This window comes from Hippopotamus amphibius, chromosome 1 (genome assembly GCF_030028045.1).
Source record: "Hippopotamus amphibius kiboko isolate mHipAmp2 chromosome 1, mHipAmp2.hap2, whole genome shotgun sequence".
Classification (NCBI taxonomy): domain Eukaryota; kingdom Metazoa; phylum Chordata; class Mammalia; order Artiodactyla; family Hippopotamidae; genus Hippopotamus; species Hippopotamus amphibius.
The window spans coordinates 70450823-70474873 of record NC_080186.1 but is presented as its reverse complement, the minus strand read 5'-3'; the positions used below and the strand labels follow the sequence as shown (position 1 = coordinate 70474873).

Sequence of the window (24051 nt, the reverse complement as noted above, 5' to 3'; positions counted from 1 at the left end):
AAAACTTACTGGATTAAAAAAAAAAAACACACCACTTATTAGTTCTCAGGTCTGTGGGTTGACTTAGTTCACGTGCACAATTCTTTTCCAAGTGATGCTGAATTGAGATTCAGTCTTGTGGGGCTCATCCAAACTAACACCTCCAAGGTGGCTAATTTACATATGTGAAACCATGGCAAGGACAGCAGGGAGGGAGGAATGCTGGGATGTATGGGTCTCTCTCCCTATACTATTCCAAGGCTTCTCCATCTATACCAGTACTCATGATGTCATCCTCTCACATGTTTATTCACGTGTCTCTGTAATAAGGAAGCAAGACTTTCTACATGGTTTATTCAGAGCTCCAAAAAGTATAAATGCAGAACCTGTCAGGCCTTCTGAAGCTTTAGGCCCAATTAGCACAGCTTTACCTCAACCATATTCTGTTGCTTAGAGGAAGTTATTTTGATGTTTTGAAACAGCTTATAAGGTAATTAGAGAAAGAAGAAAATAAAATATAAGTTGTTTTGAGCTTGGTGACTGCACACAAGTTATGTATCCTCAGTTTGTTATGTATCCAAATTATGTGCCTGAATTCCCTCATTTATAAAATGTGGATAGCAATAGTATTTGATGGAAATAATTATTATGAGGACAATAAGTTGGCATAAAGTTTTTAGAACAGTGTCTGGCACATAGCAAGCACTATAAAATGAGTATTACTTACTAAGGCAAATATATAGCTCAATTAACAACTCAAGATAGAATGTCTCTTCAAAAAGCAAGTTAGGGAACTTCTGGTTTCCAGTCCAACACATAAGGAGCTTGGAAGTTGTCACACCATCCTAACAAGTAAAAGCTGAACAAAATGAAAAATCAACAACTCTTCTTGGATTCATCAGAGAAGGGAGGTCAAAGGGAGAACCAAAGCCCCCAAAATTAGAGAGACAGGTAGGTGGACACAGAGATTCAGAACTTATGGGAGCAGAAATTCACCAGCAGAGATCTCTGGAGGAAACAGTGCCTCCAGGGTAGGAAAACCTAAACTATAAACTGACAAGTTACTGCAGGCTCAGTGTTGACAACTCTGAAATTAAAAACTCCAGGAGGACCTAGTCAATGAAGGGATCCCCTTACTTTTGTGAGATTAATATCCAGGAGCTCCAGCAGGTCCTCAGAGTGAATACTGGACAAAATCCACTCATGCTTCTAACGAGGAAGAGGAAATAAATAATTTTGAAATATACCAGAGCATTTTGTTCTTCTTAATAAGGCCTGCCCCCAAGAGAAACTATTTCATAGACACTAAACAACTGAGGTTTTATCAGAGCCTAAATGATATAGGAGAAGAGAAATACTCAACTCCACTTCCCTCTAGCCTTCCATTTTGGAGGAAGGGAAACACCCAACTCCAGCCCACTTTTGCCATCTTGCCCACCTAAGAGGAAGGAAAACTAAAAAGCACTTGTGAAATCCACAGCCCAGGGGCACAGGCTCATTAAAAGACTAAGACCTAATTATATGACTGTAGAATATTTCCTTTCTACCCACCCCTTACCACCACACCACACCACCATTTTATAAGAGTTCCTTTTACCAGTACATTATGTCTGGCTTTCAACAAAAAAATTACAAAGCATACTAAAAGACAAAAAAAACACAGAGTAAGCATAAGAACCAGAATCAGCTATGGCAAAGATGTTGAAAATATCAACTGGAAATTTACAACATCTATGAATAATATGCAAAGTACTTGAATGAAAAAAAAGTAGACAACAAACAAGAACAGATGGATAGTGGAAGACAGATAGAAATAAAAGAGAAATGCTAGCGATCAAAAATACTATAACAGAAATGATGAATGCTTTGATGGTCTCATTTAGTAGATTGGACATGGCTGAGGAAAGAATCTCTCAGCTTGAGAATATGTCAACAGAAGCTTCAAAAACTTAAAATCAAACAGAACAGAGACTGATAAAAGCAAACAGAATATCCCAGAACTGTGGGATAACTACAAAAAGTGTTCAGTATGCATAATGAAAATACCAGAATGAGAAGAAAGTGATAAAGGAACAAAGGAACATAAAAAAATCTGAAACAGTAATGGTGAATTTCTGCAAATTAATGTCAGACACAACCCACTGATCAAGGAAACAGAAAACACCAAGCAGGGAAAAGGTCAAAAAAATACACCTAGACATATCATTTTCAAATTTCAGAAAATTAAAGATAAAGAAAGAAATCTGAAAGATGCCACAGGAAGAAAACCCCTTACCCACAGAAAGGGAAAAATAAGAATTATATCTAACTTCCCCTAAGAAACCATGCTAGCAAGAGGAAAGCGGAGTAAAGTATTTAAAGTGTTGAGAGGAAAAACTCGCCAACAAAAAAATCTATACCTTGTGAAATTATTCTTCAAAAGTGGATGAGAAAAAAAAATACTCTCAGACAAACTCTATTCAATACATAAAATAAGGAAGAACACAGGCAGGAATAAGTGAAGGTAAAATAAAAATCTTTTATTTTTCTTATTCTTAGTTGATATAACAGATAAAAGTTTGTTCAAATATTAATAGCAAAAATGCACTTGATTACACATGCATACATATGTACAGTTGACACTTGAACAACATGGCTGGGGATGGGGTAAAGACCCTTACACAGTTAAAAATTATTTGTCGCTCAGTATTCACAGGGGATTGGTTCCAGGATCCACCACAGATACCAAAATCCATGGATGCTCAAGTCCCATAGTTAGCCCTCCACAAAACTATCCAAGGTTCTGCACCTGTGGCTTCAACCAGCCACAGATTTGTGTAGTACTGCATTTACTGAAAAATCAAAACAAAGCAAAACATAGAAGTGGACCCAACAGTTCCTACCCATGTTGTTCAAAAGTTAACTATATATTTTTGGGACTTGCCTCGTGGCGCAGTGGTTAAGAATCCACCTGCTAATTCAGGGGACACGGGTTCCATCCCTGGTCCGGGAAGATCCCACATGCCATGGAGCAACTAAGCCCGTGCGCCAAAACTACTGAGCCTGCACCCTAGAGCCCATGACACAACTACAGAGCCCATGTGCCACAATTACTGAAGCCCATGTGCCTAGAAGCCCATGCTCCACAACAAGAGAAGCCACCACAATGAGAAGGCTGTGCACCACAACGAAGAGTAGCCCCCACTCGCCACAACTAGAGAAAACCCATTTGCAACGACAAAGACCCAACACAGCAAAAAAAAAGAAAAAAAAAAAAGTCAACTGTATATTTTTGTATAAGAAACTATGCTTATGTATAAATGAAATGAATGACAGCAAGGATACAAGGAACAGGAGGGAGGAATCAAATATTTTTTATTTTAAGATATTTATACTACATATTATGTAGTACAGTGTTATTTAAGAATGGATTTGGATTATTGCAATCTCTAGGGAAATGGCTTAAAAAGTTAAAAAAAAAGTAAAATAGATATGCTAAGGAAAGATAGAAAATAGAATCATATACATTGCTCAATTAAAATTACAAAAGGCAGAAAAAAGTGGAAAGCTAAAACTGGTACAAAGAACAAGAGCAAAAAATGGAAAAGATTAACAAATATATATATTAATCCAACTATATAATTAATCACTTTAAATATCAATAGTTTAAGCATCAAAACAAAGACATCAAAGTTAGAATGGATCAAAAACTAGTCCAAGTATATGCTGTCCACAGGAAAGCCACTTACACATAAAGATACACATAGAATAAAGGTAAAGTGATTGAGGTAAATACTAAAACATTCAAAGACAAATTAATATGAATTCTTCTCAAATTCTTCCAAACTATAGAAGATGAGGCAACATTTTGAAGCTCATTTTATGAAGCCAACATCACCCTAACACATAAACAAAACAAAGACACCACAAAAAAAGATAATTACAGGTCAATATCCCTGATGAACACAGATGCAAAATCCTCAACCAAATATTAGCAAACAGAACTGAACAATACCTTAAAAGGATCATACACCATAATTAGGTGAGATTTATTCTAGAGATGCAGGAATGGTTCAACATCCACAAATCAGTCAATGTGATACACCACATTAACAAAATGAACAATAAAAATGTATGGTCATCTCAATAGATGCAGAAAAAGTATTTGACAAAATTTCAAACCCATTTACGATAAAAACTCTCAACAAATTGTGTATAGAGGGAACACACCTCAGCATAATAAAGGCCATATGTGACAAGCCCACAGCTAACATCATACTCAATGGTGAAAAGCTGAACGCTTTCCCTCTAAGGTTAGAGAAAAGACAAGGATGCCCACTCTCACCACTCTCATTCATTATAATACTGGGAGTCTTAATCAGAATAATGAGGCAAAAATAAGAGATAAAAGGCATTAAAATTGGAAAGGAAGAAGAAAATTGTCACCATTTGCAAATGACAACATATTACATGTAGAAAACCGTAAGGACTTCACACACAAAAAACTTAGAACTAATAAACAAAATAATAACATTACAGAATACAGAATCAATACACAAGAATCTGATTCATTCTACACATTAATAATGACTTACCAGAAAGAGAATTAAGAAATCAATCCCATTTTTTATTGAAATATAGTTAATTACAAATTCCCTCAATATTGGTTTGCCTGAGAAAGTCATTATTTCTTAAGTATATATCATATATGTATGAATGCTTATATATAAGTGAAATTAAAGACAGCAATAATAAGGGACAGAAGGAAGGAATTAGGTTTATTTTCTAATTATAAGGTACTTACACTACCTAGGAAAGGGTATAATGTTGCTTGAAGATGGAACTGGATTAATTATAAACATGTACCACAAACTTTAGGGCAACCACTAGAAACAGTAAAGTAAGAACCATAACCAATATGCTAAGAAAGGAGAGAAAATGGAACCATAAACAATTCTCAATTAAAACCACAAAAGCCAGAAAAAAATGTGGACGGCAAAAATAGGAACAAAAAACAATGGCAATAAAAAACAAATAGTAATGAATATAGCAGATATTAACCCAACTATACCAATAATCATTATGACCATCAACAGTCAAAATGCACCAATCAAAAGAGATTGTCAGAGGAGTTAAAAAAGCAAGACCCAACTATATGTTGTCTACAATAAAGCTCAATTTAAATATAAAGACATATACATTAAAGTGATGGAGAAAGATATACAATGCTAATACTAATCCAAAAAAAAAAAAAAAAAGGAACAGCTATATTCAGACAGAGCAGACTTCAAAGCAAGGAAAGTTATCTGAGATAATGAAGGGTGTTACATAATGATAAGAGAGTCATTTCTCCAAGACGTCATACCAATTGAAAAAGTTTATGGTCCTAACAACAGAAGGTAAAACTATGTGAAGCAAAATTGAAAGAACTGCAAGAAGAAACAGATGAATCCACTATCATGGTTGGAGACTTCAATACCTCTCTATCAGAAATGGACTGACCCAGCAGACAGAAAATCAGTAAGGACATAGTTGAACTCAACAACACTCTTAATCAACTGGATATAATTCATATCTAAAGACTACTTCATCCAACAACAGCAGAATATGCATTCAAAAGCTCACATAAAACATTTACCAGAAGAGAATACATTCTGGATCATAAAATACACTTTAGCAAACTTAAAAGAACAGAAATCATAAAGTATCTGCCCTAGACCACAATGAAATTAAACCAGACATTAATAGCAGAAAGAAAGCTAGGAAATCCCCAAATAGGTGGAGATTAACAACACATTTCTAAATAACACATATTTCTAATTAACACATAGACCAAAAAAGATCACAAGATAAATTAATATTTTTAACCAAATGAAAATAAAAATACAACTTATCAAAATATGTGGGATGCAGCAAAAGCAGTGCTTAGAGAGGAATTGGTAGCACTGAATGCATATATTACAAAAGAAGAAAGATTTAAAACTAACAATCTAAACTTCCATTTTAGCAAAGTAGAAAAAGAAGAGAAAATTAAATCCAAAGTAAGGAGAAGAAAAGAAATAATATGAATTAGAGCAGAAATCAATGAAATTGAAAACAGGAAATCAATAGAGAAAATCTATTAAACCAAAAACCAGTTCTTGGAAAAGATCAATAAAAGTGATAAGCCGCTAGCCAAACCAAAGAGAGAGAGAGGACAGAAATTACTAATGTCAGAAATGAAAAAGAGAACAATACTACAGATCCCTTGGACAGTAAAATGATAATAAAGAAATATTATGAACAACTCTATGCACACAAATTTGATAACTTAGACGAAATGAACTGATTCCTCAAAAGAAAAAACCTGCCAAAACTCACATAAGAATAAACAGACAATCTGAATAGTTGTTTATCTATGAAAGAAATTCAATCAATAATTAATAACCTTCCAAAACAGAAGCACCGAACCCAGGTGGGTTCATTGGGGAATAACATCAAAATTTAAGGAAGAAGGTACATGAATTCTCTACAATCTCTTTCAGAAGACAGAAGCAAAGGGAATACTTTCTAACTCATTCTGTGAGGCTAGCGTTATCCTAATACTAAGGCCAATTAAAGACATTACAAAACTACAGACCATTATTTCTCATGAAAAAAGATGCAAAAATTCTGAAAAAAGATTAGTAAATCTAACCAACAATGTACAAAAAGAATCATACACCCTACCACCAAACTGGATGTAACCCAGGTATACAAGACTGGTTCAACGTTCAAAAACCAGTTAATATAATCCATCACATCAATAGGCTAAAAAGAAAAGTCACATGATCAGATCAACGGATGCAGAAAATGCATCTGACACAATGCAACACCTATCCATGATAAAACTCTTAGTAAACTAGGAATAGAAAAGAACTTCCTCAACTTGATAACAACTATTTACAAAAAATCTACAGCTAACATCATACTTAATGGTAAGAAATTAGAAGCTTTTTCACTAAGCTCAGGTCCAAGGCTAGGATGTCCCATCTCACCATCACTTCCCAACATTGGACTGAAAGTCCTAGCTAATGCAATGAGACAAAAAAAAAAAAAAAAAAAGGAAATTAAAATGTACAGATGACACCTCTGTTCACAGATGACATGATCATCTGTGGGAAGACATTCGGGAAACTTTCTGAAACATTGAAAATGTTGAAGTATGTGGGCCGAGCGATGGGATTCAGAATGTCCTGTTTGAGCAGTGGAGGAGCTGAGGGTGCAGGGCGTGGAGACTAATATCACCCTGTTTGGTCCTGAAGGATGGCTGGTTAGCCAAAGACGGGTAAGATTCCTCAGAGGAGGAACAACCTAAGACAGGCACAGCCGCAGAGGCGCCAACAGGGGTGGTGCATAGAGCCTTCCTTATATCACCGTGTTTGGCCCTGGAGGATGACTGGTTAGCCAGAGACGGGTAAGATTCCTCAAGGGAGGAACAACCTAAGACAGGCACAGTCGCAGAGGGGCCAACACGGGTGGGGCACAGACCCCCAATATCTGAGAGAGGTCTCCTGCCCCCAGGGCTGTTTTGCTCTCCACGCCCAGCTCAGATCCACACCTGCTCAGCTCGGACCCAGGAGGCAAACAAGGATCATTGCCCCAGTCATGTGAGGCCTTTGATTGTTTATGAGTGTAACCTGAGAATGATAGCCCACGAACTCAATAAAAGCAACCTGGGATGAGTCAGCAGGGCTCTTGATCCTAGAGGTCTTGAGCCCCCCGGTCCCACTTTTCTCTTCAGTCTGTGTCTGTGTCTTCTTCAAGCTTGCGGCACCCGTCACTCACCTCGAGTCGCCGAGCTGGTCTCAGCAATCATCAGTGTAGAAAATTCAAAAGAAGAGACAAATACTCTCGGAACTACTAAGTGAGTATAGCAAAATTATAGATTCATGGTTAATACACAAGAGTCAATCACTTCCCTATATACCAGCAATGAATAAGTTAAAAACAGTACCATTTCCATTACCACTATCAAAAAGAAAATATTATGTATAAACAGAACAAAATATGTATAAGATCTATAAGAGGAAAACAAACAAAACGCTGATGAGAAAATTCAAAGAATAAATGAATGGAGAAAGACAATGTTCATGGATAGAATGACTCAATATTGTCAACATGTTGGTTTTTCCCAACTTATCTATAGATTCAATGCAACGCCAATCAAAATCTCAGCAAATTATTTTATCCATATTGACAAACTGATTCTAAAGTTTATATACAGGGGCAAAAGACTTCCCAATATGTAATACAATACCTAAGGAGAAGAACAAAGTTGGAAAAATGACAATACCTGATTTCAAGACTTACTGTAAAGCTATAGTAATCAAGACAGTGTAGTACTGTCGAAAGAAAGGTAGATCAATGGAACAGAATAGAGAGCCTAGGAACAGATATGAATACAGCCAACTGATCTTTGACAAGGGAGAAAAAGCCCTACAATGGAGCAAAGACAGACTTTCAACAAATGGTGCTGAAACAGCTGAACATCCACATGAAAAAAGAAAATGAATCTGGACACAGACTTCATACCTTCAGAAAAATTAATTCAAATTGGATATATGACCTAAATGTAAAACATAAAACTAAACCTCTTAGAAGATAACTTAGGAGAAAACCTAGATAACATTAGAGATGACGATGACTTTGTTAGATACAACATCAAAAACATAATCCATGAAAGAAATATTTTATAATCTATAGTTGATTACTATCAAAGACGTGATCTGCAAAAGGTATGCCAAATGAATGAGAAGACAAGTCACAGACTGGGAGAAAATCTTTTGCAAAAGACATCTGATAAAGGACTCATACAAAATATACAAAGAACTCTTACAATTCAACAACAAAATGAACAACCCAATTAAAAAATAAGCCAAAAACCTTAACAGACGCTTCAGCAAAGAAGATACATAGGTTGCAAATAAGTATATGAAAGTTCTCATATGTCATCAGGAAAATGCAAATTAAGACAACAATGAGATACCATTACACTTCAAATAGAATGGCCAAAAGTCTAACACTGATTACACAAACTACTGAGGAGGATGTGGAACAACAGGAAATTTTATTCATTCTGGTAGGACTGCAAAACGGTATAGCCACTCTGGAAGCCCTCAGTTTGGGGGTTTCTCAAAAAACTAGATACACTGTTACCATAAAATCCAGTAACTGCATTCTTTGGTATTTACCCAAGGAGTTGAATACTTATTTTCACACAAAACCCTGCACATGGATATTTATAGAAGCTTTACTCATAATCACCAAAATTGGGTGGAATCAAGAAGTCTTTCAGTAAGTGAATGGATAAATAACCTGTGGGACATTCAGACAATGGACTGTTTACTCAGCACTAAAAATAAATCAGCTATCAAGCAATGAAAAGACATGATGTAACCTTAAATGCATATTACTAAGTGAAATAAGCCAATCCGAAAAGGCTACATACTGTAGGATTTCACCCATATGACATTTTGGAAAAACAAAACATGGAAACAGTAAAGAGATCAGTGGTTGCAGGATTTGGGGAATGAGGGTTGAATAAGCAGAGCACAGAGGATATTTTAGGATAAGTGAAACTACTCTGAATAGTATTATAACAATGTATACATGTCCTCATACTGTGTCCAAACCCATAGAATATAAAACACCATGAGCGAATCCTAAAGGAAACTATAGACTTTCAGCGATTATGATGTATCACTGTAGGCTCCTCAATCATAACAAATGCACCACTCTGGTGAGACATGCTGATAATATGTGTATATGTGAGGGTATATTGGAAATCTCTTTATCTTCTTCTCAATTTCGCTGTGAACCTAAAACTGCTCTAAATATAAAGTCTTAAAAAAAAACTAAGAGAGAAAGTAAAATAGAAGTTTAGGGGGAAAAAAGTTTTCCTTTGCCCTCCAGAAAGGGGGTGAGGGTTCCTTCAAAAGGGCACAGTGGAAAAAAATAGTGAAGAAATAGGTTGAGACCTGGCTAGCTGAGTAAATAAATTCAAAGAAAGGCAACAGTAAAAAAAGAGATTTTTGCTTTACCCTCCATGTCAACAAGCGTAAGAGGAGGAAGAGTCGTTAAACAGAGAAATGATGCACAAGTAATGGAAAAGATGAGAGCCCCAGCATGAACTGGCCAAGCCACGCACCTGAGCTCCATGGTCAATAATCCAGGACCCTCTCCATTTAGCTTCAGCTTCTTTTTATGTACGAGAGGAAAAAATTTAATGTGTTTCTCTACAACTTTCACACAATAGTCATAGTTATGCCTACAGTAATAAATATAACCTAACTGGCATTAATTGTAAATAAGCATAAGGCATCTCATTGGGGTGATGCAAATGTTCTATACCTGGTTTGTGGTCACAGTTGCACCACTCAGTACATTTACTAAAAATCATTAAACTGCTCACTTACAACAGGTCAAGTTAATAGTATGTAAAGTATACCTCAGTAAAGTTCTTAAAAAGTCTGTCTCACTTATTTTTATGGCACTTCTTCAGATACTCTCCTCCAATAGAAAAACAAAAGATCCCAAATGCCTTCAAAGAGTATCTTTTTTCAACTTATTATACAAGAGTGAGTCAAAAATTATCCGCACTCTGGCTGTAGAATTTATTTTAATTAACTTTTAGAAAAGACACATACATCATTTTTCGACACAATGTCCTTGCTTTTCAATACACTTTGTCCATATGTCAACAAGCTTTTGTATTCCCTCATTAAAAACATTTTAGGCTGAGCTGCGAGCCACAAATGCACCGCTGTCTTCACTTTCATCAGGTGAAAGTCTGATGGAGCAGGATCAGGACTATGGTGAGGATGCTGTAACATTCCAAAACAAAGTTTTTACAGAGTGTCGACAGTCTGGGCAGAAGTGTGCAGACCTGCATTGTCATGCAAGATCACAACGCCCTTGGATAGCAGTCCTCTGCATTTAATCTGAAGTTTAGGCTTCAGCTCAAACTTTTCGAAACCTAAGTCTGTCAGGGATTATTTCATAGGCAGAGCCACGGCTGATTTACAAATGATTTGCTACATAATCCACTGTCAATCTATTCAAAAGAATCATTTCACGTGTACACTCAATGTTGTCATCAGCCATGGTTGTGGACAAGCATCCATCCGGCTCCTTCTTGATGACTAACACTTGTGCAACCTTCCTTGAACTTCTCTATCCATTCATACACATTTCTTTGTGACAAAACACTTTCTCCATACTGTACACAAAGCCTTCGATAAATAACGGCACCAGGTACACCCTCAGATCACAAAAAAAGAATCACTGCATGCCGTTCTTCTTTTGTGCAAATCACAAGTGGGGCATCCATTTTTGCTCACACTGCAGTTACAAATGAACTGATGTAACATGTTCACACCTGCACAGCAGTGACTGGGGAGACAGTAGCCTTGAATGGAAAGCACTGATAAGACAGTGCGGCCAATAGAAGTTTTAATATAACAGGAGTGCGGATAATTTTTGACTCACCCTTGAAGTTTGGTTTGTCTGATGTCCTTTTTAAAATGTGGAATTCAAGATCAAACACATCATTTCCATTCTATACAGAACAATGGGTTTACTGCTAAGCTATATTGACATTTTATTCTGGTCACTGTAGCTTATGACTATTTAAACAACCATATTGCACTGTCTGATTATATAAAATGTAAACAAATAAAATCCCTTGACTTTTTTTACCCACTATAACCAACTGCCAAAGAGATTTACTCTCACATAGTATACGTTTTTTTCATTTTTTCTTAAAAATTAATATTAGTAAAACTTGAAGAAAATAGAAAAGACAGAAAGATATAGTATATTTATGCCCAGCACATTCTATGTGAGAAATATAATCCTATCAGAAAAAAAATAGCATCCATTTCTATGGCCATTGTTCCCATGTCCATGAAATGCTCCAGCATACATTTAACACTCTATGACAGTCTATCACATCACCCTGTTTTAGTCCCTCCACAGTTCTTACCATTTCTGAAGTTTGTTTATTTGGTTACTTTTTTCAGAGTTTATTTTACCTCCTTAGTATGTAAAATCCCTCAGCTTATAGGCTCTATCGACCTTTCTTTCCTTAGGACTTCATCTAGTTCTGTAGTTTAAAAATTAACTCCATCTATATGCTGACAACTCTCAAAATTATATCTCTAGCCCAGATCTGTCTCACGAACTCCAGACTCATATCTAATGCAAATAAACACATATACGTACAAACTCCCATTACATATGCACTGCATACATATAAATCTGTTTATTTTATGCATCGAAAACCAAATTCTGGACTCTCCCTACTACCCCCATAACTGTCCCTACTTCCCAGTCCACAGCCTTTACCATTTCAACTGATGGTCGCTCTAGGCAATTATCCTTGACTCTTCTCTTTCACATTCCACAGCCATTCCATTAGCAAACTGTATTAATTATGCCTTCATACATATATCCAGAACCTAACCAACTTCTCATCACCCTTACTGTTACCATCCCGGCCAAGCCTTCACCAACTCTCACCTGTTTTTCTGCAGTAACCTGAAAACTGTTTCCCTGTTTCCATCGTTGCCCCACCCTCTACGACAGTCCATTTTCACAATTCTGTGTGCTCCTTTTAAACATAAGAGAAGTCACATAAAAACCCTGCAATTCTTTTGTTTCACTCACTTAAAAAAAAAAAAATCCTTTATTCAGGCCATTGTCATGTCTCTGACCTCTCTTGCTGTTTTCCCTTTTGTTCATCCTCACCTATGTCTTCTGTATTTTCTAAATGTTCTTCATAAGAAAGTTTTGTTTTTATTAACAAGAAGAAAGCCTTCAAACAAAAATATGAGAGAGTAATCTCCCTTTTTACTAAAACGCTAAGTATAGAATTAAATAAAAGGGTCAAGTCTTTGTTAGAAAAAAACTAAATTAAATTCATGGTAAGAACTTGTAACGCTTTGAATGCCTATGTTCATTATGAAAACTTTAATGAAGCCAGGCTTATCAAATAAATTAAACTGTATGGTGCAGCAGAATGATGTCTGGGTTTGGGATTGAAATATCTTGCTTAAATCTTCTCTCTACTAGTTACTAATTGTGAGACCTTGACTAAGTCATTATTCTCTGATTCATAGATTTCTCGTGTAAAGATGAACAGAAGAATCTGTAAAACTCAACATAAATGTGGTGCTTTACAAGAGAAGAAAAATAACATCGATAACCTACCAAAAGCACATCCGATAAGGCCAACTTATACCCAGGAACGCTATTGAAAGTTCTGTATTAATCTGCATACACAAAAGGATGCCAGGGAAAGAGCCAAAATACCACAAATGTGAAGGGCCTGACTGTAGAATTTTATACAACTTCTAAAAGCCTGTTATCTTACAACTGGGAGGGGTGGAGAGGCTCACACTCTAGTAACTGTAAGGGCAAAGAAGCCACAAAACTTCCTGAAGAGAATACACATTTTAAAAGTTCAGACTGCGTATCTGGACCTGGGGTTGGGGCAGATGACTTCACATGACGATCCAGAGGCAGGAATTAACTGTCAAGAGGTTCTTGGGAACTGCTACTGGCTAAAAGGAACCACGCGTCAGAAAGTACGAATCGCCTTTGAGAGAAAGCTAGAGGCTAGTTTGTAGTTTCACTTCTCCTTAAGCGGGTCAGTCCTCAAAATTTCGTCGCCCAACCAGAACCACTCACCGGGTCTACCGGGCTGGAAGGCCTTATGAGTTGGGAACAAGCGGCCCAGACCCGGCACAGTCTGACAAATCACTAGGTGGCCATTTATCCTTTCCGGAGACCGTTGCTAGGGAAACGGAGCAAAGCTCTGGGCTCAGCCCACGGCGGTTTTCCCTAGGCAGGCCTGAGCGCTTCGGGGGCAGGGCTACGTGAGTGACGCACGTAGGGGGCGGGACAGAGGCGAAACCGGACTAAGGAACGGGTTACGTCCCAGGGCGCATGCGTGCAGTGCTGTGCTGCGGGTTACCGGGGAGTTGGCGGCGGTGTCGGGAAAGTGGGCTATGGCCGACGCAAGTGCCCCTCCAGGCGTGTCTTTGCGAGAAGCCACACAGCGAAGGTTGAGGAGGTTTTCAGAGCTTAGAGGTACCGAAGGAGAAACCGTGGCTCTCCCCGGCAGTGCACAGGGAGGGCGCCTTATGTACTGGGATATTTGCTGGACTACCACTTCCTTTTACTAATCACCTGCGAGTCTAGGACGCTCGTCCAGGCGTAGCTACTGTACCTCTGGAGTTTATTATTCTTCTGTCACTCTCTTTACGTTATGCTTGTTACTTTTTTTAAGTTTATCTAATTGCATATATATATAGAGAGAGAGGCAGGAGAAGGAGGATAATTATTAGCCTGAGTAGAGAAGCTGTGAATCCAGGTTGTTCATTTGGTTAGCTCATTAACAAAAAAGACTTTAAATAAACCTAGACGAACTAAAACATAGTGTTTTGACCCTTACAAATCCGATTTTAGCTTTCTTCCACTCCCTACCCACCTCACCAATTTGTTCATAATGTGAATGCTTACTAAATGAAAAGCGAAGCAGCATGGAGGAGTTATGGATTAAAAATTAAAAGAAGTAATTTTGTATCAAAATGTTTTTTTAAAGATTATGCTAAACGACTGTCATTTCCTGTACAACTGTCTAATTGGTTATATTTTTGTTGACGTTACTGCTTTAAAAATACAGAAAATAACACTTGGGTAACAGTAAAATGTTCAGGACTATTAGGTTCTAGCTGACAAGTCCTATTTGTTAACTAATAAAAACCCTTATTCATCTTGCTTACCATTAAAGAAGAGCTTCCAACTGTCAGCCAAAAGTTCAGTCTGTCTTTTATTGAGTTGATCAGGGAGTTGGGAAGTTTTCTGTGATCCAGAATTTGGTATCATTCTCCAGCAGCCTTTGTAAACTTGCATGGCTCATCTTAAGGTAATTTAAAAATAAAGTGCCCACATTTATAAACACTAGCATTGTAGCAGTGGATCCTTGGGTTTACTCTTCCTTAGCCAACAAACATTAAGTGGTCCTTGATGTGAAAATTGATTTTCAAAGCTGGAGATTAATTTTTTCCTTTGTCTCCTCTCTTTAAGAATTGAGCTCATCTTTTAGCAAGCCAAAAGTTCTCCTCTTAATGAAGAAACATTACAACTCTCAGAAAATCTAAATAAAAGGGACTGTAGACCATAAAAAGGAGCAAGTAATATAAAAGAAAAAAAAAGGTGGAATTTGTGAACAATCTTTATTAGAACTATTTTGAATCCTGCTAGCTGGCCACTCATTATTCCCTAATTCTCAAAAGCAAAAGGTACATTTTTGGAGATACTATTACCTCTTTTTTCCTTCTTTCCCAATAGGTAAACCTGTAACACCTAGAGACTTCTGATAATATTTATCACTTCCTTGTTTTTTCCACATAGGCAAACCTGTGGCAGCTGGGGAATTCTGGGACATTGTTGCAATAACAGCAGCTGATGAAAAACAGGAACTTGCTTATAAGCAACAGCTGTCAGAAAAGCTGAAAAAAAAGGAGCTACCCCTTGGAGTTCAATATCACGTTTTTGTTGATCCTGCTGGAGCCAAAATTGGTACGCATTTATGGTCAGATTTATATCATAGGTTGTGGGCAGAATAATCATTGAAGAAAAGCTTTCCTGTGGCTTGCAGTTTATAAACTGTGTATCTTCCCACCTATAGTCTTTACAAACTTTAAAATTTTACTTTAAACTCATTATTTTTTGAGAAAGATAAAAGGCATGGCAACTGTTTTTACACACTGTAGACTTACCATGAAAAATTTCTAGAATGTTGTTACTTAAAAAGAGAATTTTATTAGTCTTAATAAAATTTACTCAGATGGTGAATATTCCTTTGGACCTTATCAGTAGGGCTCTTAAGGTCCCTTCCAACTCCACAGTTTGTTCAGAAATTTACATGAAGAGAGCACATCAGGAAAAATACGTACTTGGCCTCTTGGGACCACAGTGCAGACTGTGACGGAGCACAGTCTAATGGCACAAGTATCATAAATGTTTACTTTTAAAAACCAGTTTGTCTGCTTTGCCTTTGACCTTCCCTTGCAAATAATAATACATGCTTTCCATGTGATATTTAAAGTTGAAGCCCCTTGATACCAGAGTTAGGGTATCTGTATCTGATATTGGCATGTCCTAATTAGCCAATGTTTTAATTCTCAAAAATAATGTGGTCAGTACTTTTGTGATTCCCATGTCTGAATGAGGGCACAAAATGTTAAATAACTTGCCCAAGGTAACTGGTAAATGGAAGTTACACTTAAGATGTTTTTTAGGGAAACAAGTTCTAAAAAACTTTTTAGAAAGTAATCCAATGCACATACTCGATTGTATAGGAGAATTATTTTAATGGGTTTTAGAGTTCATAACTCAAAGTGAATGTGTACACTTACAGTCTTCTAGTGTTGCAGATTGCCTATTTTATCATTTCTTTCTTTTTACTATTTTCAGGAGAAGGGTAACTCAACTTTTATTACCAAGGGCTAATCTCTGGGTTTTATTACTAATTATTTAATTGCTAGAAAATATGTATTTAATTTGATTCTTTTCCTGTACCTTTGCTCTCTGCCTAGTTAATTATAGCCAGAGGTCACATCCTCAAAGTTATAACACCTAAATTTACTGTAATAACAAAGTTTTTGTAACTTTCTATGAAATAAATTGTGCTTTTTAACTTTATTTTTAAGGAAACGGTGGATCGACACTTTGTGCCCTTCGATGTTTGGAAAAGCTTTATGGAGATAAATGGAATTCTTTTACCATCCTATTAATTCACTCTGGTAATGTTACACTTTACTAATTTATATTTTCTTTTAGTATTTTACCTTTGATGTCTTGGGGTCTTTTTTCTCCCTTAATAATACTGTCCCCTCTTTTTTTTTTTCTTTCGTCTTTGAAGTTGTTTTACTTTGGAAACAAATATTTCGTGCTTTTCTTGATATTTTTAGGTTGTAAGTAGCATAATATTTTTCACAAAATTTAACCTTAAAATTCTGGATCACATATATTATCAACTTTTCATGGGTATTGTTTTTGGTATATATATTGAAAATTATTTTCCTAAGATAGAACTCATCAAAATGTGGACATTTCTTGATAACGCTTTAGAAAGTATTCTTGCTGTAGAGGAGAGGCTGGTTTAGTACTACAATTATCAGACTTTAGACAGAACCTTCTGTTATACACTTTTATCTAGTTATTGGTGGCCAAAGTCTGTAATCCTTAAGAGTTTAAAAACAAAAAGAAAAGATAGTGACAGAACATGGAGTTGAGAAGAAAGTATAAAAGAGGGAAAATCACACACACAGAGAAGGGGACAGAAATGTAAGAAAGAAATAATCTGAGAATAAAGGATGATTTTTAAATTGGACAAATTTGGTTATATGAAAATTTTGGTTATATGAAAGAAACCTCTGTTACTCGTCCTCTATGTACTGGGGGCTGGTGAAATTTTGTCATGGACTTGCACCAGTTCAGGGACAGATATTTTAGAACCACTCATCGACATGGCTACCAAGGCACTTTTCATTTCTTATGATTCATATATGAAACAGTGATTCTTTTTAAAGAGAATATCAAGTAAAGCATCCAAGTTCTGATTTTAAGACTAACTAAAAAAAATTTTTAAAAATTCAAATTTACAGTTTTGTTCAGAACGAGTATTACTATTACCAATTTACTAAAAATTAATTTAGACACCAGAAAATATATACAGTTGATCTTCGAATGACATAGGAGTTAGGGGTGCCAACCCTCACATAGTCTAAAATCTGCATATAACTTCATAGTTGGTCTTCTGCATAGGCAGTTCCACTCTCGATATCCACAGTTTCTCATCAGGAATTCAACCAGTCTCGGGTCTTACAGTCTTACAGTATTTGTTGAAAAAAATCCTCATATAAGTGGACTGGTGCAGTTCAAACCCTTACTGTTCAAGGGTCAAGTGTAATTAAAAATAGGTAATTCTTATAATGCTAAACTGTACCGTTGGTAAGTATTTGGAAAATGAAAAAGAGAGTATTAGCTCTCGTTGGTTGAACAGTGTACTCTGTGGTAAGTGCTTTGCATGTATTGTTGATCTCATAAAACATGATAAAACAAATAGAATTCTATATCTGCTGATTTAGAGTAAATCCAAAGATAAACACGTAAAAAATGGTGAACCAAAATTTGAACCCATTTTTGTGTGACTTGTGTGTGACTTTCTACTGTGCCTCTTACTATAATTAGTTATATACAAATGGTGTAAGCTATTTAATGTACTTAAGAGAATACACTTTTCAAGGAACTAAGTCATAAGGCTCATCTTAGCAGGGAAAGCCTTTTTAAATTAAAAACAAGTACACATTGTAAAATGCTTTTAAATAAATGCAGCTGTACTTCCTTTAAGTGTATGTAATAATGTGAGGAAAATCATTGCATCTGGAAATTACACTTTAATAATTATGTATTTTAGTTTTCTGTGACTTTTTTTTCCCATATGGAGTGGATTTTTAAGGTAGCAGTTTAAACATGGTTAAAATTTATTGTTTAAAATGTAGATATAAGATCATAGTTTAGCTCATTGTCTTTCTTACTTGTTATACAGTTGCTTCAAAACAATTTTTAGTCTGTAAAGCATATTAGAGTTCTTTCCTAATCTAGAACTGCAGTATATCAAATCCCAGTAGAACTGCTCTTTGAATTTGTAATCTGGAATTTATTATTCTTTCCTGGGATATAGTTATGCATTGTATATTTTAAATATCTTTAGAGAGGTTTTGAGTTGTAATTGATGCTCCTGTGTTTTTAAATCTTATAAACATTTTAAAACAATTATTTTGTTTAATTTTATGTAGGTGGCTACAGTCAACGCCTTCCAAATGCAAGTGCTTTGGGGAAAATTTTCACTGCTCTGCCTTTTGGTAGCCCCATTTATCAGATGCTAGAATTAAAACTAGCCATGTACATTGATTTCCCCTCACATATGAATCCTGGGGTTCTGGTTACATGTGCAGATGATATTGAACTTTATAGTATTGGAGAATCCGAGTTTATTAGGTTTGACAAACCTGGCTTTACTGCTTTAGCTCATCCTTCTAGTTTGACTGTTGGTACAACGCATGGAGTATTTGTCCTAGAACCTTTTAACTGTTTAGAATATAGAGACCACAAGTACAGAAGTTGTCATCGTTTCCTTCATAAGCCCAGCATAGAAAAGATGTATGAGTTCAATGCTGTGTGTAGACCTAGAAATTTTTTTCAACAAGGCTTTGCTGGGGGTGACGTACCCTCTCTTAAATTAGACCCTGAGTATGTCTACACAGACAGCCTATTTTACATAGATCATAAAACAGCAAAAAAGTTACTTGCCTTTTATGAAAAAATAGGTGCATTAAACTGTGAAATCGATGCCTATGGAGACTTTCTGCAGGCTTTGGGACCTGGAGCAACTATGGAGTATACCAGAAACACATCAAATGTTACTAAAGAAGAGTCAGAGTTGATAGATGTGAGGCAGAGAATATTTCATCTTCTTAAAGGAACATCACTAAATGTTGTTGTTCTTAATAACTCCAAATTTTATCACATCGGAACAACTGAAGAATATTTGTTTCATTTTACTTCAGATTGCAATTTGAAGTCAGAGCTTGGCTTACAGTCCATAGCTTTTAGCATCTTTCCAGTGACACCAGAATGCTCTAGTAACAAATCATGTATCATTCAAAGTATACTGCATTCAAGATGTTCTGTGGCACCTGGCTCAGTTGTGGAGTATTCCAGATTGGGGCCTGATGTTTCAATTGGGGAAAATTGCATTATTAGTGGTTCCTATATCATAACAACAGCTGTCCTGCCTGCATATTCTTTTGTGTGTTCTTTAAGTTTGAAGATGAATGGACACTTAAAGTATTCGACTATGGCATGTGGAGTGCAAGACAACTTGAAAAAGAATGTTAAAACATTGTCAGATTTAAAGTTACTTCAATTCTTTGGAGTCTGTTTCCTCTCATGCTTAGACATTTGGAATCTTAAAGTTACAGAGGAACTGTTCTCTGGAAACAAGACATGTTTGAGTTTGTGGAATGCTCGTATTTTCCCCGTTTGTTCTTCTTTGAGTGATTCAGTTACAGCATCCCTAAAGATGTTAAATGCTGTACAGAACAAGTCAACATTCAGCCTGAATAACTATAAGCTGTTGTCCATTGAAGAAATGCTTTTATACAAAGATGTGGAGGACATGATAACTTATAGGGAGCAAATTTTTCTAGAAGTTACTTTGAATAGAAAATAATCTGATTTAGAGACATCTTAAATACTGTATACTTTGCCTTTCTTGTGACTGAGCAAGATTACAGATGGCAGGAGTTTTCTGTAGACTGCTGTTTTTTAATTGAAGTGAATTAATGAAAATTATATTAACATGGTTGCTATAAAATAACAATAATACAAAAATACAAATAAACCATTTTTTAATGAAAGAATATTAAGGCTGTACGTTCAGAAAATGATTTTTTGATGTTTATCACTATTTTAATTTTTCTTTTATAAAGATTGATTTGTGGAGCGTTATTTTGTTCACAAAATACTATAATAGTTTTAAAGGTAATTTTCTAAATATACCTGTAGAGTTTTTTCATCTTCTTTTGGACTTTGGTTCCACTGAAGTTCTAAGTATTCATTGACCATTCTCTCCTCAAGTGCTTTAGTCCTATTCTGATGAACTAATAAAAATGTCATACTGTAGGGTCTTCAGAGCTCTGTGGGAATACTGTAGAAGTACTTTTTTAGAAACAAATCCATGGCTGGCAGAGTCAGATTAAATCAATGCTTAAAATATTGTGATAGTCTTAATAAATCACTATTACATCAGAACCCAAAATAGAATCTGTAACCAAGCTTCCGTACTTTGACCCAAACCATTCATATCTTAACTTCCTTCACTTGATCTTATTTGCATTAAAAAAAATTTTTTTTGGTCCAAATAAATAAATATTAATAGATACAAACTGTTCAGAAATGATGATAAAAATCTATCTCATTTATTAATCTTATCCAAATGAAACAAAAAGGGTATATGTGCTGTTTTATACTTATAAACTTGAACACATGGTTGTGTATCTTAAAATTTTTCCCTGAAGTTTCATCCATCGGAAGGCATACACACACATAAGACTGCAGTATCTGTATAGGGAAAATGTTGGAATAACTGGGATTCCCTAATAATCATATAAGTTCATTTCAGACATTATTTTCATCCTTCCTTATTAATCCTTTTAACAGAACTATTAATATTACCAGATGAACTAATTTTTTCATTTTTTAATTATCTGTCCATGCACTGGTGATGATGCTGAGAAGCAATAAAGGGCCAAAAGGTAGACAGCAGGACGGAGCCAGAAAAATAGAATGACTGAGAAAATATACAGATGATAAACAGCTTCAAGGAAATAAAAGTTGGCTGGAACCCCAAGTTTTGTGTTCTTATTTTGGTATAGGCACATATGTGAAATGTCTTCACATCAAAGTCTAATAATTATTAGAGAAAAAATTTGTCTGAGTTTTGTGTTTTAACATGAATAAATTAAAATAGAAACTGGCCTGTGTCACTTTCATTTTTTGATATATGTCAATATGAAATTAACATGTCAATATGAAAATAATTGGTAAACCAGAAGTGACTTATCAGCAACCCTCAATTATGATATTTATGTGTATTGGTTTTTTTTCAAGTTTCTTCCTGAAGAGTAAATAAAGATAGATAGTAGCCATTGTTTAGCATTTACTGACTTAACTTGCAGAGATTTCAGAGGATATGTTTGTCACTTATTAAAAGTTCAATGCTGTATTTCTAATCTAATTGATCTAAAGTGCCATCAGTTATTAAGAATCACATTTTATGTTCCACTGAAAAAGAGAAAACACTACCAATAAAATATGATGCAATGTTTTTCTTGTTACTTGAAGTTTTTATTTATTGGAAATCTTTTTTTAAAGCACTTAAATATAGATTTGTGTCATTTAACCCTTTTGCAAATACATGTAGAAGAACAAAAAAAAACTTTTCTAAAGCAGTTTTCAACTCAGGAGTGGTTGATATCCATGTGTTTCCACCTAGTACTATCTTCTTTGCTGTCAAAGGTATTGATAAAGCTACATATTCTGCAAGTGCCACCACCACACTGCTGCCTAGATTTACCTCCAAGCTGAGGACACCAGATACATGTTCTGCAAGCTGGATGCTGATGCTTTATTGCTTGACAAAGTTGTTTCACTTTTGACTTAGTTTAATGACATGTCTGTGGAATGTTAGTTGGCTTCTATTTAAAGTCAGTGGGAAGTTTCTGACAAGTTGGTAGTCACCACATTAATCACGTTCCTGCACAACGTATGGATTCTAGTTGCTTTGAAATGTTATCTGTTCCAAAGAATTTGGCAGTGTTTCCCTCCTTGATATGTATTGCCTGGTGTGTAGTACCACACATGTACCACCAGTAGTGTACTTAACTCAACCAAAGTGATAATCACATGCATGAATATGTAAAAAAATTAGACCATTTTCTCTTGATTTATCATTTTTACTTCATAAAATCACAGCTCTTAAGTCATATACTCTCAAGATTTATAAAGGACGGCTACTATTTGTAACTAAATATATTCTGTAAACATAGATGAGCTAATAATTAATAATGAGCAAGAAGAGCATGGAAGAAATTTGCAACTTTTGATATTAATCATCTACCTTGAGCATTTACTTCCAAACTAAAGAGAAATAAGGAATGTATGTTATATATTAAGTGGAAATAAAGCATTGAAAACCCAAGTAATATGCTAAAAATCACAAAAATTTGATGGAATGAATCCAGAATCAATTCTCAAGCTGTGATGATCCATTCATCTTCTGAGACTAAGTATTACTACCTGTGTTATCTAAAGATTACCAAATTTAGCACAGAGCCAAAATCAAAAGTTGCCTGCTGCAAAATATATGTATGGCTGTCACTGCTGGTAACTGATGTGCTACACATGCCATTCCCATACACCATAATATTCTCTGGACTTGAGCAACGTGGGGACCCAGAATTTAGGAACCTTGATGTAGTCTAGCAGAATTAAAATAGAAAGAAAAAACTAAGGAAAAAATTTACTGACTTGCTCAAAATTGTCTAAAGGATTTCAGGTGCTCTTTGTTTTGCTTAGCTAAATAAAACACAAGTCTTTGTCTATGTCAGTAACTAAATTAATCTTAATAAAGAAAAGACCTTTTTAATGTACTTGAAAGTTACCTTTATAAATTCACTTAGTGCTGGAGAAATAATTCAAGTTACCTTTAGCTTCTTAGTTTAACTTAAATCTTTTGTTCCTGTAAAGTATGTTTAGACAAAGCTGATTCCTATTTTGATTGAGGAACACAACTTTTGTTGTTTATACTTAGTGAGATTGTATTATTAATACTCTACTGAAGGAGTACAAGTCCTTTGTAGGTACTTTGTCACGAGTCACTACACATTCTCCTTCCCTTCAGTACTGCTAAGCTCCAACATGCTAGTGTTCATGTTCCCATTTGTTTATACTTACAGAAACTTGAGAGTAGTTTGTTTTTAAAATATTATAAGGAGCAAATTATACCAGTTTCTCATGGGAAAGAACCAGTTCCTGTCTCCGGCAGAGCTATCTACATAAGCCACAACAAACTGAACATGCATATCATTCAGACTTGGCAGTTTGGCTGTACTTTAATAGACCACAATTTTAGATCAGGTTGAAAATTGGAATAAAAGATCTAACTAAAAAATGGGCAGAGGATCTGAATAGATATTTTTCTTTGCTTGTCCTGGAGCTTTGGCCTAAAGGGCAAGTTTTAGGTTTGGCATACATCTAGTAGCCTGCCAAACTGCTCTCAAGGAACATAGGCTATGAACACCATCTTGGTGCTTTCCCACTGCTTTACCCCAGCTCATTGGTATTTCCCAGAAAAGAGCTCATTCACTTGTCTGGAGCCCTGATATTTGCAGCCATTACACAGGGGACATCTCCAGATTACCTGGCTCTGGTGGTCAG

The 24051-nt window shown here is 35.6% G+C and overlaps 1 protein-coding gene across 1 annotated transcript; it reads left to right on the top strand.

Annotated features, from left to right (window-relative positions):
• The first annotated feature begins 13939 nt into the window (after positions 1 to 13939).
• On the top strand, positions 13940 to 21932 carry FPGT (fucose-1-phosphate guanylyltransferase). Its single transcript, XM_057716096.1, has 4 exons — positions 13940 to 14070; positions 15397 to 15564; positions 16698 to 16790; positions 18849 to 21932. Exons 1-4 carry the CDS (start codon positions 13989 to 13991, stop codon positions 20282 to 20284), a joined length of 1779 nt encoding a protein of 592 aa, XP_057572079.1. The 5' UTR covers positions 13940 to 13988; the 3' UTR covers positions 20285 to 21932.
• Positions 21933 to 24051: the final 2119 nt, after the last annotated feature.

Coding starts and splice junctions, on each gene's coding strand:
- FPGT (XM_057716096.1), top strand. CDS start 13,989: ATGGCCGACGCAAGTGCCCCTCCAGGCGTGTCTTTGCGAGAAGCCACA. Junction 14,071..15,396: donor GAGGTTTTCAGAGCTTAGAG/GTACCGAAGGAG, acceptor TTTTCCACATAG/GCAAACCTGTGGCAGCTGGG. Junction 16,791..18,848: donor CATCCTATTAATTCACTCTG/GTAATGTTACAC, acceptor AATTTTATGTAG/GTGGCTACAGTCAACGCCTT.